The sequence below is a fragment of the Mustela nigripes genome, chromosome 12 (genome assembly GCF_022355385.1).
Source record: "Mustela nigripes isolate SB6536 chromosome 12, MUSNIG.SB6536, whole genome shotgun sequence".
Lineage (NCBI taxonomy): Eukaryota > Metazoa > Chordata > Mammalia > Carnivora > Mustelidae > Mustela > Mustela nigripes.
The window spans coordinates 107,082,994-107,095,522 of NC_081568.1; the positions used below are offsets into that span (position 1 = coordinate 107,082,994).

A 12,529-nucleotide genomic window follows, 5' to 3' on the forward strand; every position below is an offset into this window, starting at 1 on the left:
GCCATCAGGCTCTATACTGGGGCATGGGTCCTGCTTAAGAATCTCTCTCTCCCTCTCTTCCTCTCTCCCTTTGCCCCTCCCCACTCCCAACACCTACTCCCCCTCCCTGAGCTCTCATGCTCTCTGTCTCTCTTTAGGAAAAACAAAAAACAAAACAAAACCCTAGGGTGTCTTGGTGGCTTCAGTCAGTTAAGTCTGTCTTTTGATTCAGCTCAGGTCATGATCTCAGGGTCTTTGGATTGATCCCCTGTTGGGCTCTGTGCTCAGCACAGAGTCTGTTTGTCTCTCTCCCTCTGCTCCTCCCCAGACCTGTGCTCTCTCTTTATCTCTAAAATAAATCTTCTTTAAAACTTGGCTTGATACAGGTTAGAGTGCAGAAATATTTTATGCTTCTGACTTCATTAGGTCTGATAAAAGGCCCTAATCAAAGTTCAGTGCATATGTTCCCTTACATCTTCAATGATGTGGAAAGGCTGGAACAGCAGGAGTGAAAGTAGAAGGAAGCTTTGTGCTGTGGCTCTGAACTGTGTGTTTTACAGGAAGGGTGGTACAGTCAGATGGTCAAGTAAATTTTGTTTCTTGTATTGAGTTTCTAGATACTTATTTGTATTTTTTTATTGTTTAGACTATCATGTTCATACCCATTAAAGGACCCAAAACTAGTGAATATAATTAGGAAATAGAAGCAGGAAATAGTTGCCTATTCCTAAGAAGAAATGATATATTAAGTTTATTCTGTAGTGATTAGCCAAGAGATTTAAGACTTGTCTTTTGGAATTTGAATATATAGGTTTATATGATATTTTGAAAGAAATTTCTTATTAGTGATTTAGAATTGATTCCTTCTTCCTTTGCCATCTGAAATAGATGAATAGGCAGCTGGACTTATGCTTGTCTGTGCATTTGTATTTTACAAATTACTTTATTCAGTATAAAAGTGATACTTTTAGAGTTATATTCTATATATTCTGTAGGTGTTCTTTAACTTTTGGGTGTATGTGTTTAGTATACTAAGAAAAGCTTCAAAAAGTAAACGCTTTGATTTATTTTTCCCCTTAAATTTACTTTCAAATTATATATTCTTTATACACATAAACCTTTCTTTTTATATAAGTGTATATTTCTTTCTTTCTTTCTTTTTTTCTTTCTTTTTTTTAGAGAGTGAGGTAGGGAGGGGCAGAGGGAGAAGGGCAGAGAGAGAGAGAGTCTTAAGCAGGCTTCTGGCCCTGAGTGGAGTCCAGTGTGGGCTCTATCATGTTCCTGAGCTTTGACCTGAGCAGAAATCAAAGGTTGGACTCTTTAACCGGCTGAGCCACCTGTGCACCCCAGATAAACTGTCTTATTTAAACTCCTATGCTTTTAAAAAGACTCATGTTTAGTTATATATGAAAACTGCAAATGTTTTAGGCCATTTAAAGTGCATGAAAAATAAATGAGTAAATAAAAAATGACAAATAGTTTGAAATAATTTGAACTGAAAAAATAAAACTTCTTAGACTTTTCTAGGTTTTCATTTGGTAAACATTGCTTAAAGTGCTTGATTTTGCTTACATATATAAGCCTAATATAAGTGGGTGTACTCATTGAAATAAAGGACAATTTTTCTTAGTCTGATTTCCCTGTTGATAAGAAATAGGAAAAGGTGAGATAAAACAAAATTAAACAGACATATCTGCTTAGATCTCAAAAACACACACAAATATGTAATTTTTTTTTTAATGGTAAGAGCAGTGCTATTCAGTCCTATAAAATGTGCTATAATCCTGGAGAATATTAATATTTTTTGTTTTCTTTTACATTTTAAGTGAGTGTCAGTAAGGCTTCTTACTTCCTAGGAATCATCAGTAGTTAAGCCTTTTGGCAGATTTTTTTATAGTATTTTTTAAAGATTTTTTTTTAAGATTTTATTTGTTTATTTGACAGACAGAGATCACAAGTAGGCAGAGAGGCAGGCAGAGAGTGAGAGGAAAGCAGGCTCCCCACTGAGCAGAGAGCCCAAAAAGGGGCTGGATCCTAGGACTCTGAGATCATGACCTGAGCCAAAGGCAGAGCTTTAACCCACTGAACCACACAGGCACCCCAGATTTTTTGTAGTATTAAGTAAGATATGAACTTCCATTTTCTACCTGAAAATTTAAAGTAAATTAGTAACCACAATTTGTCCAGAAAAGTTTACTTTGTGGGGTTAAACACCCAAATATTTGCTAAATTATGCCTAAATTATCCTAAAAATTCCTGAATACCTTAAGTATTTCTAAGTTATATAAATTAACTGAAATGTCTTATAAAATGCCATGTAGATTGCAAATATCAGGTTTTCTCTTTATTGACTTTCAGCTTTATTTCTAAATTGACTAATAGGAATTTTTCTCAGAATTATCAGTCACCGTTAAATATTTCTCAGTTTGAATATAATATATTTATAGAAATAATCTTTCAAAAGCAAGACATTTTAGAAGTGTTTCTATTAGATGAATACTATAGTAGAAATTACTGATCTGGAAGCCCCAAAAACCAAAAACAGCAAAAACCCTTCAGTTTCGCTCTCAGTTCTGCCACTCACTCAATGTTATTAGAGTCTTTTAAGAATTATGTGTAGATATTGAATGTGTAAATTGCTCTGGAGAGGGTAGTTATTTTAACAATGTTTATTCTTCTAATCCATGAACATGGAATGTTTTTCATCTTTTTGTTTCTTCCTCAATTTCTTTCATAAGCAGTCTGTGGTTTCTAGAGTATAGATCCTTTACCTCTTTGGTTACGTTTATTCCGAACTATCTTATGGTTTTTGGTGCTATTATAAATGGAATTGATTCTCTAATTTCCCTTTCTGCAGTTTCATTGTTAGTGTATGAGAAAGTAGCAGATTTTTCACACATTGATTTTGTATCCCGCCACATTACTGAATTGCTGTATGAGTTCTAGTAATTTGGGGGTGGAGTCTTTTGGGTTTTCCACTTAAAGAATCATGTCATCTACAAAGAGAGGTTGACTTGTTCTTTACTAATTTGGATGCCTTTTATTTCTTTTTTGTTGTCTGATTAATGAGGCTGGGACTTCTAGTATTATGCTGAACAATAGTGGGGAGAGTGGGCATCCCTGTTGTGTTCTTGACATTAAAGGGATGATAATGATATTCACTGTGAGTTTTCATAGATGGTTTTAATGCTATTGAGGAATGTTCCCACTATCCCTATTCTCTGAAGTTTGATTCAGGAATGGGTATTGTAAAACTGGACAGCTACCTATAGAAGAATGAAACTGGACCATTCCCTTACTCCATGTACAAAGGTAAACTCAAAATGGATGAAAGACCTCAGTGTGAGACAGGAATCCATCAAAATCCTAGAGGAGAGTATAAGCAGTAACCTGTTGGACGTCAGCCACAGTAACTTCTTTCAAGACATGTCTCCAGAGGCAAGGGAAACAAAAGTGAAAATGAAGTTTTGGGGCTTCATCAAGATAAAAGGCTTCTGCACAGCAAAGGGAATAGTCAAAAAGAACTAAGAGGCAACACATGGAATGGGAGAAGAATTTGCAAATGGCATTACAGATAAAGGGCTCATATCTATTATCTATAAGGAACTTTTCAAACTCAGCATTCAAAAAAGAAATGACCCAGTCAAAAAATGGGCAGAAGACATGAACAGATACTTCTCCAAAGAAGACATACAAATGGCGAACAGAAACATGAGAAAATATTCAACTTCATTAGCCATCAGGGAAATTAAAATCAAAACCACAATGAAATACCACCTTACACCAGTTAGAGTGGCAAAAATTAACAAAACAGGAAACAACAAATGTTGGTGAGGGTGTGGGAAAAGGGGAACCCTCCTGCACTGTTGGTGGGAATGCAAGCTTCTACAGCCACTCTGGAAAGCAGTATGGAGGTACCTCAAGATGTTAAAAATAGAGCTACTCTGTAGCCTGCAATTGCACTACTAGGTATTTACCCCAAAGATGCAGATGTAGTGAAAAGAAGGTGCACATGCACCACAATGTTCATAGCAGCAGTCTCCATAAGAGCCAAACTGTGGAAGGAGCCGAGATGCCCTTCAACAGATGAATAGATAAAGAAGATGTGGTACATACATGCAATGGAATATTTTTTAGCCATCAGAAAGGGTAACTACCCACTATTTGCAATGATGTGGATAGAACTGGAGGAGATTATGCTACCTGAAAGGAGTCAAGCAGAGACTGACAATTATATGGTTTCACTTATATGTGGAACATAAGCAGTAGTACGGAGGACCACAGGGGAAAAAAGGGAAATCCGAAGGGAGAGAAATCAGAGAAGGAAATGAACCATGAGAGACTATGGACCCCAGGAAACGAACTGAGGGTCTCAGAGGAGAAGGGAATAGGGGAGGGGGTAACAGGGTGATGGGTATTAAGGAGCACACATGTTGTGATGTGCTCTGGGTATTATATGTAACTAATGAATTATTGAACACTACATCAAAAACTAATGATGTACTATACAGTGGCTAACTGATCATAATAAAAAAAGGTAAAAAATATTATGTGTAGGTTGTGAACCTAATTCTTCCTCTTACTAGTTTTTAAATTTTTATTTTTTTATTATTTATTTTTAAAAGACTTATTTATTTAAGAGAGACAGAGAGAGTGTGTGTGGGAGCAAGGGGCAGAGGAACAGAATATCCAAAAAGATTCCCCATGAGCAGGGAGTCCTACATAGACCTCGATCTCACAAGTCATGAGATCAGGACCTGAGCAGAATCCAAAAGTTGGATGCTTAACTGACTGAACCACCCAGGTACCCCACTAGTTTTTAAATTAGGTTATCTTCTTATGTCAGGAAATAGCATAATAGCATAGCATAGCAGGATTTTGGCTGTATTCCTTCAATATATTAGATAATGATTCTGAACCACAGTTTACTAATTTATGAAGTGGATATAATAGTTTCATTTTGGTGATGATTAGATGAGTTGTATGTGTGTGAGTTGTATGTGAGTTAAATTTCAACTGTGAGATGTGGTAACTATATAATAATAGTTATCATGTTAAAAGGCTTATATTTAGCTGTTATAATAATTTTAATAGTAAGGATAATTATGATTGTGATTAAATCACTGTATTTCATTATCTTTATCTGCTAAATGAGGAGAACTGGTATACCCTTCTAAATTCCATACTATAAATTCCATACTATAATACCATATTATATTATTTTATTTTATTTTAAAGTGCCTTCTAGTAGAGGATGTATTTTTGTAAGTCTTACCTTTGTGAGGAAGTAAGATGTATACAAACTTGACATTGGACAGTATTATTTGTGATTTATTTGGTTTTTGATACAGAAATAATTACTGAGTAGTGCCCCCGGGTTTATCCGTTCCCTAAAATGCTGTATTTCTTTTTAACTATTGCCAAAATTTTCCTTTCTTCAGAAATAGATTATGTCACTTATTCTGTGTTACTGTCACTAGTAATAGAAAGTACAGTTAAAAATCTTTGTGTATATGGATGCCTGGGTGGCTCAGTTGGTTATGCCTCTGCTTTCGGCTCTTGTCATGCTCTCAGGGTCCTGGGATCAAGTCCTGCGTCGGGCTTCTTGCTCAGTGGGGAGTCTGCTTCTCCCTCTGTCTGCCGCTCTCCCTGCTTGTGTTCTCTTTCTCTGACAAATAAATACATTTAAAAAAAATCTAAAAAAAAATCTTCGTTTATGATTCCTTTTCTTACTCTGAGTAGTGACTTAAATTAAGTTGTACTAAAAAAACCAGTAGTATGCTTATATGGTATTTAGATGTTTTCTTCTCTGCTAGGAGGTAGAAGAGTGACTTAACACACAAATTATTCTTGAGTTATATGTTGATTTACATGATAAACTTCCATAAGAAGGTAGGAAGTTTCCCAGTTTTTCTTCTCTGTATTTATATCTGATAAATGCACTGTATTTGAATCTTATGTTTTTTTCCCACTCAGAAGATCGCACTCGATCTTGATATTCTCCCCAAACTAATAATGTTTTCCTTTCGTTCTAGTTCAGACTTGGTTCCTTCAGTCTAGAGAAAGTTGCAAGTCCAGCTGAGGTCATTAGAAAACTTATTTGTGATTGCCTGGACACCATCACAGAAAACCAAGCCAAGAATGAGCACCTGCAGAAGGAAAATGAAAGGCTTTTGAGAGATTGGAATGATGTTCAAGGACGGTATGTGCTAATGTTCTTGTATTACAAAAACACTAAGCTCTCTTTATATTGTTATAGACTTAAGTTAATGATTTGTAAGTTTATTATATATGTAGACTAGCATATATTAACGTAAAATCTTTACTTAGTATGATTAAACCAAACTACTGGTCATTACTATACATTATTGGAGTATGTTAACACTTTTAGGTCATTAGTATTTGGTGGCATCATCAAACTAATGAACGAAAAGAGTAATCAGGCAATGAGAATCAGGAGCCACTAATATTAATCAAAATTTAGGAAGTTGATATTTATAAGATTTAATTTACCTCAAATTATAGGATCAATAATGAATAAAAAGGTACACAAAGTGTAAATATGCCAATTCATTACTTATATGGACTCTTTATGTAAATGGAAGCTATTTCAGATGCTGTGTGCTTTGGATCCTGATATAGATTTATTTTGCTCATTGAGAATTTTAAAAAGGTGATGTAATTGTGTTTATTAGATAAGACATTTGGAAGCCTGATTTTGCCGCCTCTTTTTTTTTTTTTTTTAAATTTTGAAGAACGTCACTTTACTTCTTATTATGCATTATTTTTTAAAAGATTTTATTTATTTATTTGACAGACAGAGATCACAAGTAGGTAGAGAGGCAGGCAGAGAGAGAGAGGAGGAAGCAGTCTTTCTGTGGAGCAGACAGCCCGATGTGGGGCTCGATCCCAGGACACTGGGATTCTGACCTGAGCCGAAGGCAGAGGCTTTAACCCACTGAGCCATACAGGCGCCCCTTATTATGCATTTTTTCACTGTATCATAATCTAGGCCAGTCCGGGTGTATTTTTTATTACTCTGTTATGTAAAAGATGTTTGAAGGAAACAAAATGGTATGTTGTGACCATTTATATCTTTACAGAGACATATAACATATGCACATGTTGGTACATACATACGTGGCAACACCTGAAAGAGTTACATGGAATGTATATAAAATGATAATAAGATTATCATTATATCCAATATGTCCAGTGGACTTTTTATCTTTCATTCAAACCAGTAACTCTAAAACATAAGAATAATTTTCCAACTTAGGATCTTATTAGGACAATCCTTAAGATTGTTTTATATGGATTCGTAAGTAAATATGAGAGTATATGAAAAATGTGAAGTGTTTACCACTATCAATCTAGATTTGTGGAAAGGGTGTTGACCAGAAGGAATTAGGTTTCTATATATCCAATTACATTTACTAATGTAAGACATGTAAACTTAACACCTAAAATCTGACTATATTTGACTCTTAGTTATTATATTAAGAAAGTTTCTTGTTCTCTTTTATTTCTGAATTAACTTTTATCTCCAATTGTATAATAATAATGAGACCAAATCACAACTATGTAAATATTAGGAAACCATAGGGAAAAACAAGTTAATTTTGCTCTTCCTATTTCTCTTTAAAATCGTGTTAGTATGAATCAATATCAAATATCTGTGCTAGAAAGCACGGTTTTGGTCTTTATCTGTAGTTTGGATATGCTTTTCTTTTTTATATGTGAAATAAATCCAATTAAAGGAGATGTAGTATGGCTGTGATAAGCCATTATATTTAAAACTCAAAATACCCTCAAGACGATAGGAAATTTGATCCTCAAATTGCCCACAAAAATGCAGACTGGGTACTTGGTACTTGAACAAATTGCTTTAAAATGTCTGCCAGAGGTTGAAAGAGGTGTTAACCTCATCAGTATTCACCACCACTGCCTTTGACTGGAAAGCAGCAGGGAACAAAGATGAGATGGTGGAGACAAACGCACCCTGTGCTATAAAACAGTGGGGGAGGGCTGTGTATAATATGTGGCCCCCAGATGCTTGATTTACTATTCCTGAACTGTCCAGAAAGTGCTTTTGCATTATTGTGGCAAAATGTTTCCTATCTGACCAGAAGTACAACCATATCTCTCATCGCCAGGCTTATTATGCTCCAGCTATTCTTTTCTTATAAATACTAGGTCACATATTTTCTTCAGGGGTTGGCAATGTGTTCCATTGTGCTAGCCCCCAGAGGACAGTGAGCCTGCTCCAGAGAATTCTATGCTCTTGATTGTATTCCACATGTTAGATTAGTTAGCTCTATTTTCCAAATTTCCCAAATGGGTTTCTTTCCTATCACAGGAGAAGGTGGCCATTTGAAGGAGCTGTAAATACATCTTGGTCATGGCCAAGCAGTGCTTTCTTAAATGTTCCCTCCCTAGAGCCTTAGTATGGTGGAAAATGAGCAAAGGATTTCTATCTCCATCTTCTGTATGGCAGTAGTACTGATGAAGAGTCTTTAGGGAAATTAGAAATAGGACATGAGCATAGTGAGTTAGGTAACTGCGGACATAGGAAGTAGAAAATCATTAGAGTGGTGGCCATCATGTTAGGCCTGGCACAGCTCAGTTTTCTGGGCAGCCTTTGATACTCTTGTATCAGTGTCCATCCATGCTCCAATCATTTCTTTCCCGTCATTGTTTCAGATTGTGTATGTGTGAGGGAATGACTGGCACAAAATAGATGGTGAGAATTCCCTTAGAAGCTGTGGTGGATATAGGTCCTAAATAAAGGTGATACACAATGGGATATCATATGAGCAAAAACCCGTCATATACACATGTGCTTGTACCATGGAAAATGTTAATGATATGTTAAGAAGAGAAATGTTGTTAACAAAAAGAGGAATAGCATGCCAGTTTTGCTAAATATATCTTTAGATAGAAAATATCTAGAGGGAGAAAATTAAATGTTAATAGTGTATGTATATCTGGAATTGTAGATTAAATTTCTTTTTTTACTTCTTGGGAGTTTTAAAAATATGTTTTTTAACTTAAACATGTATAATTATAATCAGAACCAACCCTAAAACCATTTCCATTTGGGATGACAGTGGAGAATAGATGAAGTTTGAATAAGAAATGAATTACAGTATGAGTAAAAAATAAGCTTTAATGTGTAAGCTTTTAATATATATTTGCTGTTATTTTTTATTAACTGTTTAATAATTGTGGTCTTAGCTCTGTTTTGAACAAGTGACATAACTGGATCAATTTAATTTTGTATAGTTTAGGTGAAGGAGAAAACATTAGAAATATTGTATGTGAATCCTTAAATTATTAGCTATATTTATTTCACTTGTTTTTCCTATTAAGTTTCAAATACAACTCTCGAGTTCCATATTCCTGAATAGGTCTTTTGTTTGCATTCAGACACCAAGTCAAACTCCAGCTTTATTCTGCATTAAAGTTATTAAACTTGTAACTGGAGGCAGTTCTCAGCAGATTGAATTGGGTTGACACTCATGGAATCATTAGAATAGAAGAGACCTTGAAAGCTCTTTTACTTCATCTCTGCCTTCAAGCTAGGATCACATTTTATCCAGATGAATTCAGTCTGATTTTTAAAGACCTCAGGAGATAGCTTCAACTCCCCTTGGTAGCCCATTATAGTGTTTAAGAACAGTCACAGTCAGAAAATTGTTCCTTCCATCTCTTGGTAATCTGAGTCCTTCATGGTATAGTTGAAGGCCATTTCCTCTTATTCTGTTGTCAGGATGAGGAACAGCTGTTTACCATCTTCTTCAGTACTTAAAGCCTTATTAAATCTCTTTACACTGCTTTCTTTTCCAGTTCTTTGTAGCATTCTTTGTCCTCTGAACTCCATTCACATTTTCTTTTGCTGTATATCCCTGACCTGGATATAAATTTGGCCAGAGATGATTGTAAAAAGGTTGCTGCATGATTTCTAAGCACCACATGTTCACATTTATGTATCTGATGTTTTATTTTGGGATATCTTTTTAATCTGTTTTAGATTGGATTATATTTTTGCATATAATTGCCTTGTTTCTGCTCCTATTTTTGTTATTATTTTTGATACTATTCTTAGACTGTTTTCCTGCATAGAAGTATTTTATTTCTAATATTCACTATTTGCATACTTAGTCTTTATCCTTTTAATTTTTAAAATTAATATTGTGTCATAGTTTTAGATATGTCAGTCCTAGGATACTAATTAACCTTAACATTATTGTTCTGTTGTCTTAGTCACTGTTGAAAGGATGAAGCATCATTAGCCCCTTCCTGTTTGATATTATTTATGTTTTCATCAGATTTGAGTTTTTCCTTGGAGATGATCCTTGGACTAGTTGTAGTCTAATCTAGTTGTATGTTAGTTCTCCTTTAGTATCACTGACTTCACAGTGAATCCCATGATTCACTTAATACCCACCACCAGGCTCACCCCACCCCTTACCCTCTCCCCTCCAAAATCCTCAGTTTGTTTCTTGGAGTCCACAGTCTCTCAGAATGGGAGAGATATTTGCAAGTGACACTACAGACAAAGGGCTGATATCCAAGATATATAAAGAACTCCTCAAACTCAACACACACAAAACAGATAATCACGTCAAAAAATGGGCAAAAGACATGAATAGACACTTCTCCAAAAGAGACATACAAATGATTAGCAGACACACGAAAAAATTTTCATCATCATTAGCATTGAGGGAGATTCAAATTAAAACCACATTGAGATACCACCTTACACCAGTTAGAATGGCCAAAATTAACAAGACAGTAAACAACAAGTGTTAGGATGTGGAGAAAGGGGACCCCTCTTATACTGCTGGTGGGAATGCAAGTTGGTACAGCTGCCTTGGAAAACAGTGTGGAGATTCCTTAAGAAATTAAAAATAGAGCTTCCCTATGACCCTGCAATTGCACTACTGAGTATTTATCCCAAAGATACTGATGCAGTGAACAGAAAGGCCATCTGTACCCCAGTGTTCATAGCAGCAATGGCCTCAGTCACCAAACTGTAGAAAGTGCCAAGATGCCTTTCAACAGACAAATGAATAAAGAAGATATGGTCCATAAATACAATGGAGTATTATGCCTCCATCAGAAAGGGTGAATACCCAACTTTTGTATCAACATGGACGGGACTGGAGGAGATTATGCTGAGTGAAATAAGTCAAACAGAGAGAGTCAGTTATCCTATGGTTTCACTTACTCATGGAGTTTAAGGAATAACATGGAGGACATAGGGAGGTGGAGAGGAGAAGTGAGTGGGGGAAATTGGAAGGGGAGACAAACCATGAGAGACTGTGGACTCCAAGAAACAAACTGAGGATTTTGGAGGGGAGAGGGTAAGGGGTGGGGTGAGCCTGGTGGTGGGTATTAAGGAGGGCATGTATTGCATGGAGCGCTGCGTGTGGTACATAAGCAATGAATCTTGGAACCCTGAAAAATAAAATAAAATTACCCAAAAACCCACATTGTGAAACCATCTTACACTAGTTAGAATGGCCAAAATTAAGACAGTAAACAAGTGTTAGAGACAATGTGGAGAAAGGGGAACCTTCTTACACTAAGGAGGGCATGTACTGCATGGACCACTGGATGTGGTACATAAAAGATGAATTTTGGAACACTGAGAAAAAATTAAATTAGATTTTTAAAAAATTGCAGTGACATGTTCCTGCTTAACATAAGCCATTGATCTTGTCAGTTCCTCTTCAACTTTGGCTCTTCCCCCCCCCCCCACACACACTTTTTGGTGTACTTCTTTCTTAAAGAGCCTTGCTGATGAAAGGAGTACTGTTATATTAATATTTACCATAGATTTTTTTTAGAAGCTGAAGGGGATGAAAACTGTTGCTGTTAAAATGGTGAGTAGCTGTTAAAGGAGTGAAAAATAAATTCACAATCACTCATTCTCTTTATAAGGTGCCCACATTAACTCACTTTATTAATTTTCTAATAGCTTCTCCACATCTGTTGAATGCCCAACACTGTGTTAGGCACTGAAGATAAAGCAGTCAATAAAACACACATGCTCTCTGCCCTGTGGAGTTCACAGCCGTGGCAGTGATTGTACTATGAGTGCTGTAATTGCTCCCAGAAAATATACTGCTTTCTGTTCCTTTTCATTCTGTAAGAGGCACTAATTCTTTGCATCTTTAGATAAGTAGATTGTTGAAAGCATAGGGACATGTATACCAAAAGTATCAAATGTTGACATTTTTGTTTATAATTTTTCAATGAAAAATTCTGTATTTCAAATACTATGAAATATATATACATAAATACATATGTAATGTAAATGCTAGAATACCTGTAAAGAACAAATATGAATAAACAGTAAAGAGAAAACTAGGCAGGGCAAGGCTACATTTAAAATAATATTTTACATGGAATAATTTATATTTAAATCTTTAAAATACAGGTTTATTCATGGTTCATGTGTATGTACATATCTTATATACAGTCTCTGCTTGTTAGCTCTCTTTATATCTGGGAGGATAAAATCCACATCATCTCTTCTTAG

At 35.5% G+C, this 12,529-nt stretch overlaps 1 protein-coding gene across 9 annotated transcripts in view; it reads left to right on the top strand.

The window, feature by feature from the left end:
• Positions 1-12,529, top strand: part of XRCC4 (X-ray repair cross complementing 4) — a 337,294-nt gene that overhangs the window by 97,151 nt on the left and 227,614 nt on the right. For all 9 annotated transcript variants that reach the window (XR_009407544.1, XM_059418190.1, XM_059418187.1 and 6 more), the window contains one exon: positions 6,015-6,181. Coding sequence is in view for 8 of the 9 variants with exons in the window: in XM_059418190.1 (XP_059274173.1) it covers positions 6,015-6,181 (167 nt within the window). In the remaining variant the exon portion in view is untranslated. The remainder of the gene's footprint in view (positions 1-6,014; positions 6,182-12,529) is intronic.